This window comes from Oncorhynchus keta, chromosome 23 (genome assembly GCF_023373465.1).
Source record: "Oncorhynchus keta strain PuntledgeMale-10-30-2019 chromosome 23, Oket_V2, whole genome shotgun sequence".
NCBI classification, from domain to species: domain Eukaryota; kingdom Metazoa; phylum Chordata; class Actinopteri; order Salmoniformes; family Salmonidae; genus Oncorhynchus; species Oncorhynchus keta.
Window position 1 is genome coordinate 23,936,571 of NC_068443.1, and position 21,713 is coordinate 23,958,283.

The 21,713-nt window shown below is 44.4% G+C and overlaps 1 protein-coding gene across 5 annotated transcripts in view; it reads right to left on the reverse strand.

Annotated features, from left to right (window-relative positions):
• LOC118402028 (laminin subunit alpha-3-like) overlaps window positions 1-21,713 on the reverse strand; it is a 112,146-nt gene that overhangs the window by 18,382 nt on the left and 72,051 nt on the right. For all 5 annotated transcript variants that reach the window (XM_035799846.2, XM_052476887.1, XM_052476888.1 and 2 more), the window contains 17 exons: window positions 17,806-17,962; window positions 17,431-17,594; window positions 17,125-17,233; window positions 16,826-16,923; window positions 12,959-13,160; window positions 12,554-12,680; window positions 11,960-12,099; window positions 10,022-10,137; window positions 8,695-8,906; window positions 8,281-8,485; window positions 7,866-8,010; window positions 7,535-7,675; window positions 6,920-7,081; window positions 4,920-5,021; window positions 4,720-4,803; window positions 4,352-4,582; window positions 1,515-1,628 (listed from right to left, as the gene is read on the reverse strand). In XM_035799846.2, coding sequence (XP_035655739.2) covers window positions 1,515-1,628; window positions 4,352-4,582; window positions 4,720-4,803; window positions 4,920-5,021; window positions 6,920-7,081; window positions 7,535-7,675; window positions 7,866-8,010; window positions 8,281-8,485; window positions 8,695-8,906; window positions 10,022-10,137; window positions 11,960-12,099; window positions 12,554-12,680; window positions 12,959-13,160; window positions 16,826-16,923; window positions 17,125-17,233; window positions 17,431-17,594; window positions 17,806-17,962 — 2,509 coding nt within the window. The remainder of the gene's footprint in view (window positions 1-1,514; window positions 1,629-4,351; window positions 4,583-4,719; window positions 4,804-4,919; window positions 5,022-6,919; window positions 7,082-7,534; window positions 7,676-7,865; window positions 8,011-8,280; window positions 8,486-8,694; window positions 8,907-10,021; window positions 10,138-11,959; window positions 12,100-12,553; window positions 12,681-12,958; window positions 13,161-16,825; window positions 16,924-17,124; window positions 17,234-17,430; window positions 17,595-17,805; window positions 17,963-21,713) is intronic.

Here is a 21,713-nt window from a genome sequence, read left to right on the forward strand (position 1 = left end):
AGAGCACTTGAGCACTTGAGAATCTAAATAGTAGAGTCTTAAAGTAATAGAGCTGTGATCCATCATAGTGTACATGTTCATATCTGTTTAGACAGCGAGGAGCACAAGGTAGTTATGTGCTCTCTTATTAAATAACCAAGTAACAAAAATAATCTATAGCCTCACTAATTTAATGAAAATACCATAATAAAGATCATAGTGAGTCGAAACACTCTTTGTCCTTTTGTAGACATAACCACACTGCCATACCCCACCACAGGGTAGATCTAACTGTACATTCCATAAATCCTATTTTTACCACAAAGGAGGGTGGTTGTTTTTATGAGAGAGGAGGATGATGATAGGGGGATTCCAAACATTTCTGTTCTAATCCATTCACTAAAGTGATTTTGATGGACATTCACTGCAGAGAGAAAGCGTGCTCAGCCATGTGCGTCTGTCTGTCCGTACTGCTCTGGGTTCCTTAGGCCTGGAGAGAGGCACTGCTCTTGAGGGGCTTGTGTAAGATGAGAGGAGATAAGAGAGTAATGGAGGGAGAGAGAGAGAGAGCGAGCGAGAATGAAATAGATGGTGAGAGAGAAAGAGAGGGAGGGAGAGGAGGGCGAGATAGAGGGAGATAAGAGAGAGAGAAAGGGAGAACGAGAGAGAGGAGAATATAGAGTGCTGCATGGGATTTTAGAGATCTAGAGTTTCACCCTCCACTCCACCCTGCCATCCGTGACAGAAGGAGACAGATGAAGGCTCCCCTAGGGGCTAATGTAGACCCATATCACATTTATACGTGATCACATCTACTAACACAGACCCACATCAGCCAATACTTTAATGTGGTTAGCTTGCTATGGTACAGAACAGTATGTGGTAACACCCCGGGTAGGGTGGGATGACCATGGGGGACCCACAGAAATGCCCAGTGGCATGGGTAAGATGTTCAGACTATGACTGATTACTGGACTGTGGCTTACCTTGGAGTCAGATGGGATGACTTAGGTATTGCACCTTTATATGTGCTTATGGTCACTTCACTCTTGAGTGCTGAGTCAGAACCTCTGTGTGTGTGTGTGTGTGTGTTGTGTTGTGTGTGTGTTGTGTGTGTGTGTGTGTGGTGTGGTGTGTGTGTGTGTGTGGTGTGGTGTGGTGTGGTGTGTGTGTGTGTGGTGTGGTGTGGTGTGTGTGTGTGTGTGGTGTGTGTGTGTGTGTGTGTGTGTGTGTGTGTGTGTATGTGTTCTGTGTGTGTGTGTGTGTGTGTGTGTGTGTGTGTGTGTGTGTGTGTGTGTGTGTGTGTGTGTGTGTGTGTGTGTGTGTGTGTGTGTGTGTGTGTGTGTGTGTGTGTGTGTGTGTGTGTGTGTGTGTGTGTGTGTGTGTGTGTGTGTGTGTGTGTGTGTGTGTGTGTGTGTGTGTGTGTGTGTGTGTGTGTGTGTGTGTGTGTGTGTGTGTGTGTGTGTGTGTGTGTGTGTGTGTGTGTGTGTGTGTGTGTGTGTGTGTGTGTGTGTGTGTGTGTGTGTGTGTCTTACCAGACACCTCCCAGTCCTCTCGTCACACTCGTTGGCCAGGCCGTTACAGGTGCAGGGCACACAGCGACCCAGGTAGGGTCCACTGCCGTCTCTATAGTAACCAGTGGCACATTTCTGGAACAGAGAAACAGAAACATCAGACAAGAATACAGACACATCAAATACATTCAGTAGATACAGCAATACTTCATGGAAAGTCAGAGCTTTAAAAGTGATGTCTAGCTCAATGGGACTCAATGGATGAATAACAAAAAATATGAAAGAGCCACACAAGTTCTATCACAAACAGAACACAATACTAAATACACGTTTAAAAAAAACACACAGAATAACATTTTACCATTCAAAGTGGCAGTGTTTGAGTAGATAAAGGCTGTCTGAGTATACCTCAGCTAATCTGCCTAGCAACAGAGAATGACTGATCTCACAAATGTTCCAAACTGTTCCCAGGTGGGGTGTGTCACCAGCACCATGCTGAATACAAGACATCGCACCACGCACCACTGCCAAACATACCCTTTGCTCTGTAAGATAACAGTCTGGAAGTCAACTGATGTCCTACAGGTCTAACTCATGCACAGAGCAGCCACACATACATTACAGACAGTACATCCGTTTGTAAGCCAGCAGACTTCACCACTGCTTGACTTCCATAGGTTTACCTGGATCTGAGAACTGGAACCTTGGTCATCAAAATACGGATACTGAACAGTCTGTCCTCTGTCATTCACAGAAGGGTACTGGACTCTTTGGGTCCCCTGATCATTCACAGAAGGGTACTGGACTCGTTGGGTCCCCTGATCATTCACAGAAGGGTACTGGACTCGTTGGGTCCCCTGATCATTCACAGAAGGGTACTGGACTCGTTGGGTCCCCTGATCATTCACAGAAGGGTACTGGACTCGTTGGGTCCCCTGATCATTCACAGAATGGTACTGGACTCGTTGGGTCCCCTGATCATTCACAGAAGGGTAATGTACTCTTTGGGTCCCCTGATCATTCACAGAAGGGTATTGGACTCGTTGGGTCCCCTGATCATTCACAGAAGGGTAATGTACTCTTTGTCCTCCCTGGTCATGTATAAAAGGATAATCTATTCTCTGTGCCTCTCGGTCATGCTGTCTGGGATAGCGGTTCCTCTCTCCCCTGGAATATGGTCTGTGTCCTGCGCTGCATAGTCCCAGTAAGGTTCCCCATAGCAGGACCTGTAGTAGCACGTCTCTCCCTCTCTGGTGTCTGTGTGCACTCGTGCCTGACATCACTCCCGTTTAGTCTGAAATAACTCCCTGCCTCTGCCTCTTAAACACTCACAGACTCACACGTAGAGGACACGCCCCATCACTCACGTACAGCACCTGAGTCAGTGCCGCAGTCAGAGCAATGTAGCCGCATGCACACCCACACACACACTGACATACGTGCACGTCACACACACATTTATTCTCATAACTATTTTCAAAAATACAACTTCGCTTGCACTAACAAACAGTCTAAAGGAAAATCATAATGTTGCTCGGGTGTGGTTCCACCTGGGAGACTGAATGAGTGTGTTTTGGATCGTGTGTGTTAATGTGTGTCCATAGGGTAACCTTGTGAGTATTCCAGTGTGATTGTGTGGTTCTGTGAATAATACTCATAGACCTCCAGACAGTACAGAAGATCACTCACACCTAGAATACACACACACACATTGTGTCTGTCTGGTTCAGGGCGGTGAGTAACACCGTCCCAGGTTGCCAAATACCACACTGGCTGTGTGTCAGCGTGCCTCTCCTTTTCATTACTGCCGCCGGCTATATATTATTTTCCATTTCCTCTGAACACACCTGATTACAGGACGTTGATGTCAAACACACACACACACACACACAAAATAACACTGCTTAGAGCACAACCACAAAATGGGGGAAAAACAACTCAATCAAGTCAAATGAAAATCTATTGTAAAGTCATCAGGACACTGTTGCCAGGGTAACAAGACCACATCTTCACTGTCAGCCGCCCATCCCTAGGGGGTTACACACCAAAAATGGTTTCATCTACATTCAATTTAATATGTGTATTTTCAGGGGGAAAATGCTTACAGAGACCCACCCATGCACTAAACACCCCAAGGGGAAGAATTCTGTTGAAACTTGACGACCATCGTACTGTAAATGTTTTTTTATTGTATTTTATTTTAACTGCTGTTACCATGCCACAGTGGAGCACTTTACAGCAGTAATTGAATGTCTAATATTATGTCATGGTGATTGTACATCTTCTCCCTCTGCCTGGAGCTACTGGGTTTGGCTGATGAACTCAGACACACACACACACACACACAGACACACAGGGTTTTTTTCCAGGACATTCCACACAGGGTTGTTTAAACCGTCGTCTCTTTGATGGGCTGAAGGGTTTTTCCTCTGCCTGCCAGTGACCTCACTCACCCCGGGCGTGGCACCATTGTTTGGGCGTGTCACAACTCTTCTCTTTTCTAAAATGACTATACCTATCAGTCGTCACCTCTCTCTCTCTCAGCCCCTCCTGTATTCTTTCTCTCTCTACTACCGTCTCCTAATCCTTTTCGCTCTCCCACTGTCTTTCCCACCTCTCCTTCCCAATCCCAAACTGACCTTTAACCCAAGCTCCCAGCCCTGCTTGTTGTGCACCTGAGAGCTAAAAGTCCAACTTGCCTTGGACATACTACCATTTCCAAAATAAGACTCCAAGGCACCTCAGGAGTACTCTTAAAATCTTTAACCATATTGCTTATGCCTGTATAACCCCTGTATGTCAATATGAAACACCTAGGGGACTAGGAGTGAACAAGATCATTACGGCCCGTGTCAAACCTGGCAGGAGTCTCCTCTGTAGAGAGGGGAACAGGCACACTGCTCCACGGTGCTGGCAGGGCCCCCGGACCCCGTGTCTGTAGCCTCCTCCAGGCCTACCTCCCCCAAACTGAGTCTCTGGCTCTGGGTGAAGTAAAGAGCCCGCACCCTCAGAGCCACCAGCCCAGCCAGGACCACCATCAGATCCTCCCTGGACACAGGCCGGTTGGTGCCGGCGTGACGCCAGTTCCCCTGCACATAACACACAGATAGGTATTAGTGAGGGAGTGTACACTTTGAAGTGCTTTAAAGGTGTTGTTCACAACAGATAGAATGGAATAAGGACTCAGTTTGACCACGTTTTAGGTAGGAAAAACTGTTTTCTATACCTCCACTAGCTGGACTCTGCCCTGGTGGAGTCTGTCTGGTTCGGGGGTCTTTGGGGCCATGTGGACCAGGGCCATCTCCTTGCCCTGAGGACATCACAGAGAAACAACACTAGGTTAGTCACAACAGGAAGTGAGTTATACACGACTTATACACCAATAAGAGAGATGTCATAATTGATGATATGTCATACTGTACATACACTGAGCAAGACATCAGGTCTGCGGTCCAACAAAGACATCCCCTCACTAGGAATCCCAAATGACTTGGCCTGGTAGGTCAGGTAGCCCCCATAGGAAGACACCTGAGACAGGAGCAGAGCATACCGTCAGAGTCACTGGGACTGGGTCTAAACTATAGAAATAGAATGAATAGAACATTCATGAATGACTTAGCAATCATTCTAATTCTATGGTCTGAATCAGTGCAGAACTTGGGGGTATATTACAAAGCAGGAACAAGGAGATTTTTTTATTGAACCTTTATTTAACTAGGCTAGTCAGATAAGAACAAATTCTTATTTACAATGACGGCCTACCCCGGCCAAACCCTAACCCAGACGATGCTGGGCGAATTGTGTGCTGCTCTATGGGACTCCCAATCACGGCCGGTTGTGATACAGCCTGGAATTGAACTAGGGTCTGTCGTGACGCCTCTAGCACTGAGATGCAGTGACTTCGACCGCTGCTCTACTCGGGATGCTGGCCTTCTGGGCAGAGTTGCAAAGAAAAAGCCATATCTCAGACTGGCCAATAAAAATAAAAGATTAAGATGGGCAAAAGAACAGACACTGGAAAGAGGAACTCTGCCTAGAAGGCCAGCATCCCGGATTCGCCTCTTCACTGTTGACGTTGAGACTGGTGTTTTGCAGGTACTGTTTAACGAAGCTGCCAGTTGAGGACGTGTGAGGCGTCTGTTTCTCAAACTAGACACTAATGTATTTGTCCTCCTGCTCAGTTGTGCTCCGGGGCTTCCCACTCCTCTTTCTATTCTGGTTAGAGACAGTTTACGCTGTTCTGTGAAGGGAGTAGTACACAGCGTTGTACGAGATCTTCAGTTTCTTGGCAATTTCTCGCATGAAATAGCCTTCATTTCTCAGAACAAGAAAACATAGACGAGGTTCAGAAGAACGTTCTTTGTTTTGGGCCATTTTGAGCCTGAAATTAAACCCACAAATGCTGATGCTCCAGATACTCACCAAGTCTTAAGAAAAGGCCAGTTGTATTGCTTCTTTAATCAGAACAACATGTGCTAATCTAATTGCAAAAATGGTTTTATAATGATCAATTAGCCTTTTAAAATGATAAACTTGGATTAGCTAACACAACGTGCCATTGGAACACAGGAGTGATGTTTGCTGAAAATGGGCCTCTGTACACCTATGGAGATATTCCATAAAACATCTGCCGTTTCCAGCTACAATAGTAATTTCCAAAATTAACAATGTCTACACTGTATTTCTGATCAATTTGATGTTATTTTAATGGATTAAAAAAAAGTGCTTTTATTTTAAAGGACATTTCTAAGTGACCCCAAACTTTTGAATGGTAGGGTATATATTGTATATTTAAGACAAGCTTGAAATGGGCATGGTCTAATTGACTCAGCAACCAAGAACACACATCCAAGTTGACTTCTGGTTGTTTATTGAAGTTAGCTGGATAACGCATAGATCCTACTTTGTAGCATACCCCCCAGGTCAAAGCATTATCGGTTAGGCTCTATGACAGCTGCTAAGACTGACTCCTCGTATACTTTTCCTGTTGACACTGAATTCACCACTAAATAACAATTGGTCAAATGTTAAAGCTAGAGTCCTTAATTAAAACAATAAAGCGGTCGCTGTTTTGGTTAAAAAAAGATGAGGGATGGGCCTGGAGACATGTAACCACTCTCAAATTCACAGGCAGAGCTCTGGATGCAAGGATTGACCATCCATGATATCAAAATTATAGTTTTAACGCTAGATAGTGTTTGTTTACATTTACATTGTTTACAAACATTGGAGCAAAACAAGCTTATATTTTGGGTTCCGTCGGTGTATAACAGTTGAACTAATCTCATGAGCCCAAAAAATGGATGTAGTAACTAAGGATTCTAGCTTAAAATGCTCAAGTCTAATATAAAAAGGCCTTCCAAATAAACTGAACTATTCTATAAACAGTACATGTGCTCCTCCTGAGTCCCACTCGCTCCACTCACCCTGTCTCCCAAGTAGGATGGAGGCGCCACCCAGTGGAGGAGCTGAGTAGTGCCAGGCAGCTCCTGTATGTCTGCTACCACTGTGTTACTGGATGGGTTGAGAACTGATGTCACCTCCTCCTGGTCAGCTCTCTCCAGACGCCAGCCATGCATGTCCACAAACTAGTGGAAGCGGATGGAAAGAGAATTGTACTATATATTATAGGTCTGTGATTAGGTGAAATACCATTATAGGAATAGAATAGCATGCTGTGGTATGCAATGGAGTGCAATGGGTTTATGTTCCGCAGGTGTGGCAAAGCTGTGGGTATATCCAGTCTATGGAATTTGGGTTGATGCAACACTGGTTATGTGGCGAGATCAGTGTTTGTTGGATCATGTGTCTGAACAAGTACATAATAATAATAATAACACGCCATCTTAGATTTCTATAGACCAGAAACCCAATAATGTATCAATGAAAACACCTTTAAATCTTCACACACACATATACAAACACACAACCATACAAATGCATGCACGCACACACACACACACACACACACACACACACACACACACACACACACACACACACACACACACACACACGCACACACACGCACACACACGCACCTTCCCCCTGCGTTTGCGGGTGCTCTGACACTGGCTGTTGGTTCCAAAGCAGAAGCAGCTGATGCAGCCCCTGGGGTGGGAGGGGTCAAAGTGGAAGGACCCGTCTCTACAGGCATCACAGAGGGCTCCCTGGACGTTTCTCTACAACAACAGAAAAAACATGTTAAACTGCGAAAGCCAGTGGTCAAAATATTGTTATGGCGTACGTAAACACTTAAGGGAATTATATGGCAGTGTACAGAGTCTTCCTATTTGTAAATGTCACATACAGTACTGTAGATAATCATTCTTCCTTTTACAAGTAGTATATTTATCGTGTATAGTCAGTCACCTTGCAGAGGCACTGTCCTGTGTCAGGGTGGCAGACGTCTGTTGTGACTCCTCCCTGGTTACAGCTACATGGGAGACACTCAGGGAACCTGTAGAAACCTGCAGCGCACCGGTCACACTGGCGCCCCCCGATCCTGGGCTTACATCTACAGGCACCCGCGCACGTACGCACACACGCACACACACACACACACACACACACACACACACACACACACGCACGCACACGCACACGCACACGCACACACACACACACACAAAGCATGTCAAAACAGGGTCAAATTTGGAGGGAATAGGCATATACGAATAAACACACAATAATCTAACAATAATTCACAATCACCACATATGATACACACTGGCATTAGTGACACATACAGTATGGTGTATGTCAGATCAGACAGAAGGCCACTCACATGCATTGTCCGGTATCGCGGTCACAGTCTCTCCCTGCGTTGGGCCTGACTCCGCTGGGGGAGCAGTCACAGCCCTCACAGCCCACTAGAGGGTGGTAGCTAAATGTCTGGCTCTCACACACATCACAGCCTGGCTTCACTGTCTGGGGCGGGCAGATACACTGGCCTGTCACCTCATGGCACAGCCGCTGGCCACACTCACAGGCTGAAGGGGAACAAAGGATATAGACAGGTTAAGGTAGGACACTGTGTGTGTGTGTGTGTGTGTGTGTGTGTGTGTGTGTGTGTGTGTGTGTGTGTGTGTGTGTGTGTGTGTGTGTGTGTGTGTGTGTGTGTGTGTGTGTGTGTGTGTGTGTGTGTGTGTGTGTGAGAGAGAGAGAGAGAGAGACATTTTAGTAAGTCAAATCCACTCACGTTTGCAGTAAGGGAAGCCGTAGTATCCTGTGGCGCATCGTGTACACTGTCGACCAATGACATGGGGCCGACAGGGACACTGGCCCCCTACAGGGTTACAGGTGGGCCCCGTGGCTCCTAACTTATCACAGTAGCAAGGCAGGGCCCCATCACTGTAGGCTGCTACCAGGGAGCGTGTTGAGACTTGGCAGAACTGGGAGGAGGTTCTAGGGCTGTGGGAAGTTGGATCAGGACGAGAACATTCAGGTCAGGGGTCAATCAAAAAAAGTAATTCTGAAATTCTCCAGTTACAGTTTTTACATCCACGCATTTAAAGGTAGACAAAGCAAAATTACATTTCCAAGAGCAGCACCACAGATATTGAGTTGAACGAGACGCAAGACTTCGCTCTCACACAGTCACACACAGTATCTGCGCATGTTCGCGGGTTCGCCTCACGCTGTTCAGAGCAAAGTAGCCAGGCCACCAAACAGTGGTGTTGTTGCGAAAATGTACCCACTATGATGTTTACTTTCTGCAAATACGTCAAATAGCTGAGTCTACCTTTACAAAGTATTTAATGCATTTTTTAAAACTTGTACCCCTTTTTTCTCCACAATCTTGTGATATCCAATTGGTAGTTACAGTCTTGTCTCATCGCTGCAACTCCGTACGGACTCGGGAGGTCCTCCGAAACACGACCCAAACAAGCCGCACTGCTTCTTGACACAATGCCCGCTTAAGCAGGAAGCCAGCCACACCAATGTGTCGGAGGAAACACCGTACACCTGGCGATCATGTCAGCGTGCACTGTGCCCGGCCCGCCACAGGAGTCGCTAGAGCACGATGGGACAATGACATCCTTGCCAGCCAAACCATCCCCTAACCCGGGTGACGTTGGACCAATTGTGCGTTGCCCCATGGGTCTCCCGGTGGAGGCCGGCTGCGACAGAGCCTGGACTCGAACCAGGATCTCTAGTGGCACAGCTAGAAACTGCGAGGCAGGCCGAGTCTACCTTTACCTTTAACATGCATTGTAAAAGCTTGTAAAATATTGGAAAATTCACCACTGATCAACCACTAGAGGGCTTTATTTAGAATAACATCCCAGGACGGTATTGTGGATGGGATTCCCTAGGAAGGATATTCTGGTAATATATTAGTGTAGGAAGCAAATACCTCAAATATACTTAAGTTTCAAATAAACATCAAATGATCCTACAATATCAATCATACTCATTCATCTAATCGTCAAATCACTCAGCAAAGCAGTTGAACCCATTCCACAAGGCAGGTTGTTTTGCTAGGGCTAAGTCTTGAGAGCACGGTCAGTGAACTGAATACTTACTCGATATAAAAGCCTTGACCTTCACACTGTCTGGTGAAATCAGATGACTTATCCAGTGGCTTCTCTTTCAGTAGATCAGGGGTGTAGCTATCATCAGGAACCACCAAGATATAATCCTGAAGAAAAGGAAGAAAACATAACAAATCTTGTCAAAACCAAACAATGCTGTAGGCTTGTCTCTCTGAATTACTTCCACTTTGATACTTATCATAGCTTAAGAAACCGTTTTATCTGACAGACTTTAAATTGAAAAAAGGTTTCAAAACAAACAAAAGACTGGGCATTTCAGTGATACGTTGAGCTGTTTTGTTGTTGTTGGTCTGCAGTGGCATACTATGTGGGGTATGCTGCATTATAAACTGGGTGGTTCGAGCCCTGGATGCTGATTGGCTGACAGACATGGTACTGTATATTCGACTGTATACCACAAGTATGACAAAATATTTATTTTTACTGCTCTAATTACATTGCTAACCAGTTTATAAAAGCAATAAGGCACCTCAGGGGTTTGTTTGGGGTGAAAAAAAAGACTAAAATCACCAGTAATCCAGATAAAAATGTGTTTCATTTAGGAAATCTGTCCCCAAGTATTCCCACAAATAAAAAAAATAGACATAGGGTATGTAATCTTGTCTCTATGCAATTTTCTTTCTCTTTTTGGGCTTAAATTTGGTAAATTTGCAGTGTACAAATGATTATAATTATGTTCCGGAGCCCCAACCATCTACTCCGAACAAAAACATTTGCCCGCATCTAAATCTAGTTGACTACCCCTGCTCTACAGCAAATACAAACTTAGCTGTGTGTTTCACTTTGTTACAAGGTTGGAAAGCTCTAACAGTGTGCAGTGAGGGTTGCCAGGTAGAATACAGTACCACATTGTTGTTGTTTGGGACATGATATAACACAGAGGAGAGAGTCTCACAGTGCCAACCTTGTAAACCTCTAATACAGCATACTAAAGGCCGAGATTCTTGGCTCCTAAATTACACTACAGGCATCACCTAGTCTGGGTTTTCTTTAAGACAGGAATATCTGTTCACCACCTTACAGTATGGGCAAAGATGATCAACTGACAAACTGTCTCTGTTCTCTTCTACGATCCACATTAACATGCTGCTTGAAATGAAGCAGCAATTTTATATATATATATACATTTACATTTAAGTCATTTAGCAGACGCTCTTATCCAGAGCGACTTACAAATTGGTGCATTCACCTTATGACATCCAGTGGAACAGCCACTTTACAATAGTGCATCTAAATCTTTTAAGGGGGGGTGAGAAGGATTACTTTATCCTATCCTAGGTATATATTTTTTTAAATATTTTTTTTTATATCTTTTTTTTTTACCCCTTTTTCTCCCCAATTTTGAGGTATCCAATTGGTAGTAGTTACTGTCTTGTCTCATCGCTGCAACTCCCGTACGGACTCGGGCGAGGCGAAGGTCGAGAACGGACTCAGGAGAGGCGAAGGTCGAGAGCCATGCATTTTTCGAAACACAACCCAACCAAGCCACACTGCTTCTTTACACAACGCGCATCCAACCCGGAAGCCAAACGTACCAATGTGTCGGAGGAAACACCGTACACCTAGCGACCTGGTCAGTGTGCACTGCACCCGGTCCGCCACAGGAGTCGCTAGTGCGCGATGAGACAAGGATATCCCTGCCTGGCCAAACCCTCCCTAACTCCGGATGACGCTGGGCCAATTGTGCAGCGCCCCATGAGCCTCCCAGTCGCAGCCGGCTGCGGCAGAGCCTGGGCTCGAACCTAGAATCTCTGGTGGCACCTTAGACCACTGCGCCACCCGGGAGGCCATTGAAGCAACAATTTGGGCATGTATTCTTAGTGGAATGCTAGTATAGACATTGAACATTGCCAGAGTAAGGAATTGACCCAGTGACCATGACTGACCAACAAATTGTATGTGACTGACCAGAGTGAGAGTCTTCCTGGGTGGAACCTTGAGAGAGATGGCCAGGTCTTGCTGGGGAAGGTCCAGAGCAATGCGCCTCTCAGCGATGACCACCTTCCTGCAGCAAGAGACACCAGGGCAGAAGGAGGCGTTTACAAAGCCTGGGGGGAGAGAGGGATGTGGGGGAGGAGCAGAGGCAAGGTAAAGGAGAGAGAGGGAGTAGAAAGAGGGAAGGGGAAAAGACATCAGTTGCGCCACGCGGTAATCCCTCCCCATCAACCCCAATTCCCATCAAAAGTGTGTCCGAGACCTTTGATCATCTTGTCATGTGGGGCGAGAGTCAGATGCCTAATCTGCTCTTAAAAGAGAATCACCCCCATCACCAGAGACCACTAGAATCCCCCCAAAACCTTTCCTTCTACAACAATACCATAGAATAAGGAACTAGCTACTATGTTTATGACAATTGATATCACATTCATTCTTTGTAGATTTCATAACATCTTGGACGGTGATGTCGGGGGTCAGTAAGATCCTGTATCATATACACTCTCTATCCAACCATATCTATCTGGGTCAACCTCTTTATACACCCACATTGCGCACCAAACTCACCAGTCCAGGTGCGTCCAGCCTCCACCCGCACCTCTACAGGGAAGGTGGTGTGTTCAGGTTGGCAGTAGTGAACCACAAACACATACCTGCCAGGAGCTTCCACTCTGGCACTGAAACGGATCTCATTCTGGAGAAACACAACACAGGATGAACACATGTTGAGAAACATCCTCTGGTCAATACCACAGAGACAGTAAGAGATGAGAGAAAGTGTGTTTGCATCATTTGAAACATGCTCATTATCTAACATACAGCTATAATATATTTAGAACTAAATATGTCAGAGTTACTGCCATTAATGATAGTGAAGCTGAGGGCTTCATGTCTCAAGCCCCACATGCTTTCCAGTGCCAGGTCCCACTCCAAGCAGCAGCAGCATTATGTGGGCCATCTCCATGCATGTACCTGGGGAGATTTTAGTAGTACCCCTTCACTCTGAACTCCAGGGAGAGGGAACCCCCCTGCCCCTGACTGTCGTCTCTGTCTCCACTCCTCAATCTCCCTCTGCTGGGGGACGACCCGGTGGGAGGAGAGGCGCCCGTCACGAGCTGCGTCCAGAACCAGAGCTGAGGAGGGCCTTTCATATTGGCTGGGAATACAGTACTGACTGGAGGGAGGGATGGAAGGAGGGATGAGAGGAGGGGGAACAGAACAGATGAGGGGAAGGTTGGTTAAAGCAACTCTGAGGGCGCATCTAAAGTGGCACCCTATTCCCTATATATAGTGCACTACAGTCTTAGAAAAAAGGGTTCAAAAAGGGTTCTTGGGCTGTCTCCATAAGTTAACCTTTTTTGGTTCCATGTCGAACCTTGTTGGTTCTGTGGAAAGGGTTCTGTCACGCCCTGACCTTAGAGAGACGTTTTATTCCTCTATTTGGTTTGGGCAGGGTGTGATTTGGGTGGGCATTCTATGTTTTCTATTTCTTTGTATTTGGCTGAGTGTGGTTCCCAATCAGAGGCAGCTGCCTATCGTTGTCTCTGATTGGGAATCATAATTAGGCAGCCTTTTTCCCACCTAATGTTGTGGGTCATTATTTATTTTTCTGTGTGTGTTTGTGTGCGCCACGGTTGCATCACGTTCGGTTTCTGTTTACCTGTTTTTTTGTGAAGGTTTCACTTTATTAAAGCTGTGGAATTACATGCACGCTGCGCCTTGGCTAATTTATGACAGGGAGTTTGAAGACCGTGAACGTGACAGAATTACCCACCACAAAAAGACCAAGCAGCGTGCGCCAACTTGGAGGTCGAGCTGGACCGGGCTGGAGATTATGGAAGGGGACAAGACCCATTCACGGAAGCCCGAGAAGCAGCTCCAAAAAAATTTTTTTGGGGGGGAACACGGGGAGATTGGCAGAGTCAGGGTTTAGACCTGAGCCAACTCCCCGTGCTTACCGTGGGGAGCATGTGACCGGTGTTATGCGGTGATGCACACTGTGTCTCCAGTGAGCATTCACAGGCCGGTGCACTCTGTGCCAGCGCCCCGCATTTGCCGGGCGGAAGTGGGCATCCAGCCAGGACGGGTTGTGCCAGCTCTACGCTCGAGACCACCAGTGCGCCTCCATGGCCCAGTGTATCCGGTGCCTGCTCCACGCACCAGGCTTCCAGTGCATCTCCCCAGTCCGGTGAGACCTGTTCAGGTTCCACGTACCAGGACTCCAGTATGTCTCCCCAGCCTGTTAAGCCCTGTGGCAGCTCCACGCACCAGGCTTCCAGTACGTCCCCTCAGTCCGGTGAGACCTGTTCCGGCTCCACGTACGAAGCCTCTATTGATGATCCATGGCACGAAGCCTCTAGTGATGATCCATGGCCCGGAGTCTGTAGTGATAATCCATGACCCGAAGCCTCCAGTGATGATCCATGGCCCGGAGCCTGTAGTGATGATCCATGGCACGAAGCCTCCAGTGATGATCCATGGCCCAGAGCCTGTAGTGATGATCCATGGCCCGAAGGTGGGCCTGGGAGGGCATAGGCTCACCCACTGGGGAGCCAGGCCCAGCCAATCAGAATGCGTTTTTCCCCACAAAAAGGGTTTTATTACAGGCAGAAATACTCAGTTTAATAAGCTTTCCAGGTGGTTGGTCTCAGACGATCCCACAGGTGAAGAAGCCGGATGTGGTGGTCCAGGGCTGGCATGGTCTCCGGTTGTGAGGCCGGTTGGACGTACTGGAAAATTCTCTAAAACAACTTTGGAGGCGGCTTATGGTAGAGGAAATTAACATTAAATTCTCTGGCAACCACTCTGGTGGACATTCCTGCAGTCAGCATGCCAATTGCACACTCACTCAACACTTTAAGACCCTGGTGAGGATGACAAGCATGCAAATGCAGCCAGTTGGACGTACTGCCAAATTCTCTAAAATGACGTTGGAAGCGGCTTATGGTAAAGAAATTAACATTAAATTCTCTGTCAACAGATCTGGTGGACATCCCTGCAATATGCATGCCAATTGCACACTTCCTCAAAACTGTGGCATTGTGTTGTGTGACAAAACTGCACATGTTAGAGTGGCCTTTTATTGTCCCGAACACAAGGTACAGCTGTTTAATCAGCTTCTTGATATGGATTATCTTGGCAAAGGAGAAATGTGCTTTTTGTGCATTAGGAACATTTCTGGGATTTTTTATTTCAGCTCATGAAACATGGGACCAACACTTTAAATGTTGCGTTTATATTTTTTGTTCAGTATATATAAAGTGTAATATTGGAATGCAAACTCAAAATTGAATACATTTCAACTATATATCTGACATGGTACAGCTGCCTTCTTTTTTTAAGCCCATAAACGTATGTATGAGGAGAATACTTTTGTTTCAAAGTAGATTTGTTTAAGACTAATGTACCAAGAAACACTCTGTATGACCCTGATTTGGTGCACTGCAGTAAAAGGTTACCTCTCCCTTTTTCTTTGTTCCTCTTACTGAAGTCTAATACTGGAGCCTGACTCCTTTCACAATCTGACAAAACATCCCTTTTAGTCAAACGCTCACTCTTTCTTTTCTCAGTTTTAAGTCCTTATCTTTGCTCTTATCACCAACACATGGCAAGCTTTTTGTTTTCTCAGGCCGGATCTTTTAATGCCGTCCCTCCGTATTTGTTTTAGTGGAAACAGCAGAGCACCATGAAAGTAAAGGCCTTCTGTAATGTGCATAAACCATCACCATCAAAGAAATTAGTTATTTCAAGTGTCTTGACAATAGACCCCCCTTCACTATTTTCAATCAAATATGAACTTGCTAATTGCCTTCAACAATAGTGGAGCCAGGCAGGCAGTCAATTTACAGTCAGTGGGTAAAGTGGAGTAAAACAGACAGAAAAAAACAGCTGTACAATAACAAAACTGTTGCTGTTGACAGCTAGTCATCAGGAGCAAACATGGTAGTAAATCTTGGCGTGGTCCCTGGCTGTCAGACCTGGGTTCAAATATGATTTGCTTTATTTCATACACTCGTTCCAAAAGTGCAGATGTGCACTTTTGGGACTATTCCATTGGTTCCATTGCACCAGGCAAGCTTAATCAAGCACAGTTGTGCTTTGTGGAGAACAGAGGTGTGTGGGGAGAGGGCCTAGGAGAGGGGAGAGTGGATAGGAGCGGGAGAGGGGTTAGGAAAGGGATTAGGAGAGGGAGAGGGTTTGGGAGAGGGGTTAGGGGATAGGAGAGGGGAGGGGTTAAGAGAGGAAGAGGGGTTAGGAGAGGGAGAGGGGATAGGAGAGGGAGAGGGGTTAGGAGAGGGAGAGGGGTTAGGAGAGGGAGAGGGGTTAGGAGAGGGAGAGGGGTTAGGAGAGGGAGGGGGGGTGGGAGAGGGAGAGGGTACAGTCCATACATACTGTAGGAGAGGGGTTAGGAGAGGGAGAGGGGTTAGGAGAGGGAGGGGGGGGTAGGAGAGGGAGAGGTTACAGTCCATACATACTGTAGGAGAGGGGTTAGGAGAGGGAGAGGGGAAAGTGAGAGGTTGGCCCATAGATCAGACAGCTTCAGGTAGGAGACTCTGTGCCCTGCATGAGGAATGCATGGAATCACACCTGGAAAACAGGTGTGGAAGATAAGCATCTACAATACAACAGCTAGTACCCACCCCCAGAGACAGGGGTACTGGTTGCACAACAGCCGACTGCCTGTAAAATATAAAACACTACCTTTACTGCCACGTTTGGTAATTGCTGCTGATGACTAGCTGTCAAAGGCACCAGCTGTCTATTTTAGAGAGTGTTTGAAGAAGTCACTAAGTCATCTGGCAATCGAAAAACATAGTATTATTATGTAAAATGGCTTACCTGTCCTCAGTGAAGCGTCCATGGATAGATACACAAAGCACCTTGGGGTCCACATACTCCATGGAGAACTCCTCCGCAGGCACTGCATACACTTTATACTGAGAGGAACATACAGTTAATATGGTGACAGGAAATAAAAGTATACTTAATTTTAATATAAACTTTATAAACTCGCTTATAGGGACGGTATCCTTCCTCTTACTAAATAACATGCACACTTCAAAATAAGAAATGGACGACAAAGCAGAAGAGGATGCACAAGTTATTGTCATGCAATGAGAGGTGTAGTTCATTCTCACCAGCAACAGTGAGGCTGTGGAGGTCTGGAGAAGGAGCTCGGCCTTATGGGTAAGCTGGAACACTGCCATGCGATTTATTCCATCTACTGCCACACTCCGACACAGGAAGCTGTATTAGGTAAACACTCTCAATGATCAATGGCATTATAGAGCTGGAGAGCTGCATTAAAACAGGTTTATTACACAAATGACATGTCAAAACTGCCTCTCAAGTACATACGATATAAACAATATATTGTGTTCAAGAAGGACAGGAATGAATAATGCATACATGAATACACACTCACATACAGTAAACCCACAAACCTGAATTGGCAGCTGTAGATGTTGGCTCTGGCCTGGATCTGGCTCTCTGATTGGCCAGTGATGATCAGGTTGACGTTCTGGACCGTGTCCACCTCGCTGGCATACTCCAGGACCAGGATGTAGGGACCGGGGCGAGACACACGCAGGTTCAGCTGTAACTGGGCCTACAGGACACACACAGACATAGTGGAGGTCAGATACATTCTCCCAGTGTCACACTGTCAACATACCGTCAAACTAGAAAATGTTTTTTAACCATAAACTATCCAATCATAGCAACAAAAAGTATGTTTGTGAGCGTGTTTGTGTGTGTGCGTATGTGCAAGCATGCATGTGTGTGAGCGTGGATCAGCAAAGCCCCAGACCTAGACCCACCTGTCTCCCGGTGAGAGAGGCCATGTCAGGGTGGTCTGGGGTGGGCCGGCGGACACGAGCCTGTCTGCTCCTGCGTCTCCTCCGGCTGGAAAACTGGCCCTGAGAGCCCAGCACAGAGCTCAACCTGTCCATCGCCACATGCTTATACAGCAGACAGCTGGACCAAGGGAGGGAGACACAAGAGTGGTTAATAGTCTGGGGATGGCATGCATTTAAAACACAGAGGAGACAAAGACAACATCACTCCGTCTACAGCATGTACAGTACAACATGTTTTTTGTAAGATTTTATAAAAAAATGTATTAACAATACAAAACATACAAACAACAACATAACTCAAACATCAACTACATCACCCCTGCTCACAGTGATATGCTCACACCCCCATCTCCAGCACTTTTCTGACTCAAATAGGCTTCTCAAGGTTGCTCTGAGGCTGAAAATATTTAAAATCTACATTTTGTGATAAACTTGCATAAAGTTGCATGTATTTGAAAATATCTACATTGGTCAGTGCAAAATGGCTTTTTAATGCTGTCATGGAAACAAACATATTTCCTATTACCAAGTAATTTACGGGTTCTACGTTTTCCACGTGGACCAATTTATGGGTGAATTCTGAATAGCTATCCAAGGATTGTTCCACAAGGTTGTGTTTTTAGGGAGGGATGTTGGTTCTTGTAGAATCTGTTTCACTTTCTTCCATAATGTTATATTGTACTTAACTAGGAAGTTGTTAATGTTCTTAGCTTTATCCTTGGAAAATAGACTCATGAAAAGATTGTGGGGATGAGCATGTGCATCTTCAATATGTACCCATAGTTCCTCTTTAGTGCATTTATATGTCGCAAGTAAAAGCTTAATACAATTCCAAATCTAGAAGGTTAAAACCAGCCTCAGATTTAGGGACATGTAAAACTTTCCTTTTTATTCTGAGTTTCATTTGCCCATATGAAGTCTGTTATGACAGAGTATATTTTTTTAAAGAACTTCTTTGGTGGGTTAATTGGTATTTCCAAGAATAAGAATATAAACTTTGGGAGCCATGCCATCCTGAAGAAGTTTAGTCTACCCGTTAGATTTATGGGAAGATTGTTCCATTTAATAAGGTCTGGTTTCATATTGTTGAGAAATGGGATAAAGTTATCTTTATATATTTGTTGTCACTTTTTAAACATCCTAAGTAATTGATATTTGTTGTAGTCCACTTAAAGGATTGCTGTAGTTTATTGAGTTATTTTTATTTAGCCTATTGCCATTATTTCATTTTTTCCCACATAAATTTTATATCCTGAGATTTTAGAGTATTCTGAAAATATTTTTAGCAGGGGGGGCATTGACTTTTCAATATTGGTCAGGTATATCAGAAGATTGTCTGCAAATAAGTTTAGTTTATATTCATGTTTACCAATACTGATACCTGTTACCTGTGGGTCCTGTCTAGTGGTTCAATTGCCAGTACAAACAGGAGGGGAGAGAGGACATCTCGGTCTTGTGCCCCTTTCTAAAGCAATTTCATCCGATAATGTATTATTTGTGTATATTTATGCTTTAGGACATTTATATAATATTTTTATTAAAATGTACTATTTCAGATGGAAAGTTAAACATTTCCAAAGTTTTGAATAGAAAAGGCCATTCAAGACAGTCGAAAGCCTTTTCAGCATCAGCCATTATTGATCAATCTATATCTTGTTTTTATGCGTATCCTATTAAACTGAAACCCGTTCTTGTGTTTATTTGTAAGTGGCACGCCCTGGCCTTAGTATTCTTTGTTTTCTTTATTATTTTGGTTAGGTCAATTCAACGAACGTGACAGTAAGTGTATGTTTTTAATAAACCCTGTATGATGAATATGTATCAAGTCCGGTAAAATGTTTGCCATTCTATTGCTTATGAGCTTTGTTAAAATGTTATTGTCACACTTTATTAAACTTATGGGTCTGTAATCAGCAGGAGACTCCAGATGTATCTGATTTTAACATAACTGAGAACTCTTTGATACATTAAACTAGGAGGCACTGAATTGAGTGACGTGTGTTGTCATTTGTGTAAATGGGAGCGCTATTTTGTACAAAAATATTAAATAGAATTCTATGGGAAAGCCATCCATTCCTGGTGCTTTTCTCTGTGTGAATGTTTTTGTACAAAATACAGTGTCTAATAATTATTTTGGGGTGACCCTGCTGTTTAAGTCTGATTTTATATAGATTTTCTAAGAAGCTTTTAAAATTGTCATTAATCACGTTGTTGTTTATAATTAACACATCTGTATCTTTATCTTCTAAGATTATAACTGGTTTGGTGTGTATTCGTTTTGTGAGGGCTGCGAGATTTTTACCAGGTTTATTTGTCATTATCTACCTGCTTGTTCAGACATTTTATTTTTGTCTTTACTTTGTAAAGATTGTTTTAATGGGCTAGTTCTAAGATACTTATTAATTTAATAAAAATGTATAACTCAGATTTAACTTTTGTAGAGCATGAGATTATCATTCCCCCAATGTAAACCTTAAAATCATTCCAAATTATAATCCGGAACTGGCTTTTCTCCATGTCTACATTTGTAATGGTAAAGGTTTAAAAATATATATATTTACGTATTTAATACATTTCGGGTCTTGAAGATTTACTCTGTTCATTCTCCATACTCTGTCGCTAAGTGTATTTGCGATTGATGTAATTAAGCATGATAACGGAGAAAGATCCTATATCACTCACTATTTTAGGGATTTTTGAACCCAGTAAATTTGAGTGCATTTTTGGAAATAAAAATGATTGAATAGCTTTTCTTACTTAGAGAACTTTTGTAGTTGGGAATGTCAGTCTCCAGGTGTCCAGTTAATTATTTACTGAGATAAAAATGTATTTGCCTTTTTTATTACGCCGTCTGTCAATCTTATAGAATATATGATATAGGTCGCCTGCTAAAATAATAGTTCCTGTCTGGATAATAGTTCCTGTCTGGATATAGCTTCAATTCCATCTAAAAACACCAGATTTGCCCCTGGTGTGATATGTGTATTTGTCACCATGTAAGGTGTGCTCGGATATAAGGAAAAATGTGGTGTTCTTATTCATCAGGATGCCTATACCTCTGCTGTTACTACAGTAGGTGGCAGCATAGGCCTCTCCAGCCTAGCTCCTCTTTAAATATTTGTTTTATTTCACCTTTATTTAACCAGGTAGGCTAGTTGAGAACAAGATTGCAACTGCGACCTGGCCAAGATAAAGCAAAGCAGTTCGACACATACAACAACACAGAGTTACACATGGAGTAAACAAACATACAATCAATAATACAGTAGAAAAAGTCTATATACAGCAGGTGCAAATGAGGAAGGATAAGGGAGGTAAAGGCAATAAATAGGGCCATGGTGGCGAGGTAATTAAAATATAGCAATTAAACACTGGAATGGTAGAATGTGCAGAAGATGAATGTGCAAGTAGAGATACTGGGGTGCAAAGTAACAAGATAAATAAATAAATACAGTATGGGGATGAGGTAGTTGGATGGGCTATTTACAGATAGGCTATGTACAGGTGCAGGGATTTGTGAGCTGCTCTGACAGCTGGTGTTTAAAGCTAGTGAGGGAGATAAGAGTCTCCAGCTTTAGTGATTTTTGCAGTTCGTTCCAGTCATTGGCAGCAGAAATATTACATTTCTCCTTTTGTTATTTTTAATGTAACTCTTGAAGGAAGACCACATCTGCTGTTCCAGAACCATATGATCCCCCCTCCTGTGCACATTCCAAGTAAAGTAAGTTGGATTTTATTGGTCTTTATAGAATCAAAGATTAAATATTTTAGCAGACATGTCATTTGAGGGCGTTGGGCATTCCATGAAATGGGAGTCATGGTATGAATACATAGTTATTATATACATATACATAGATGCCTACATGCAT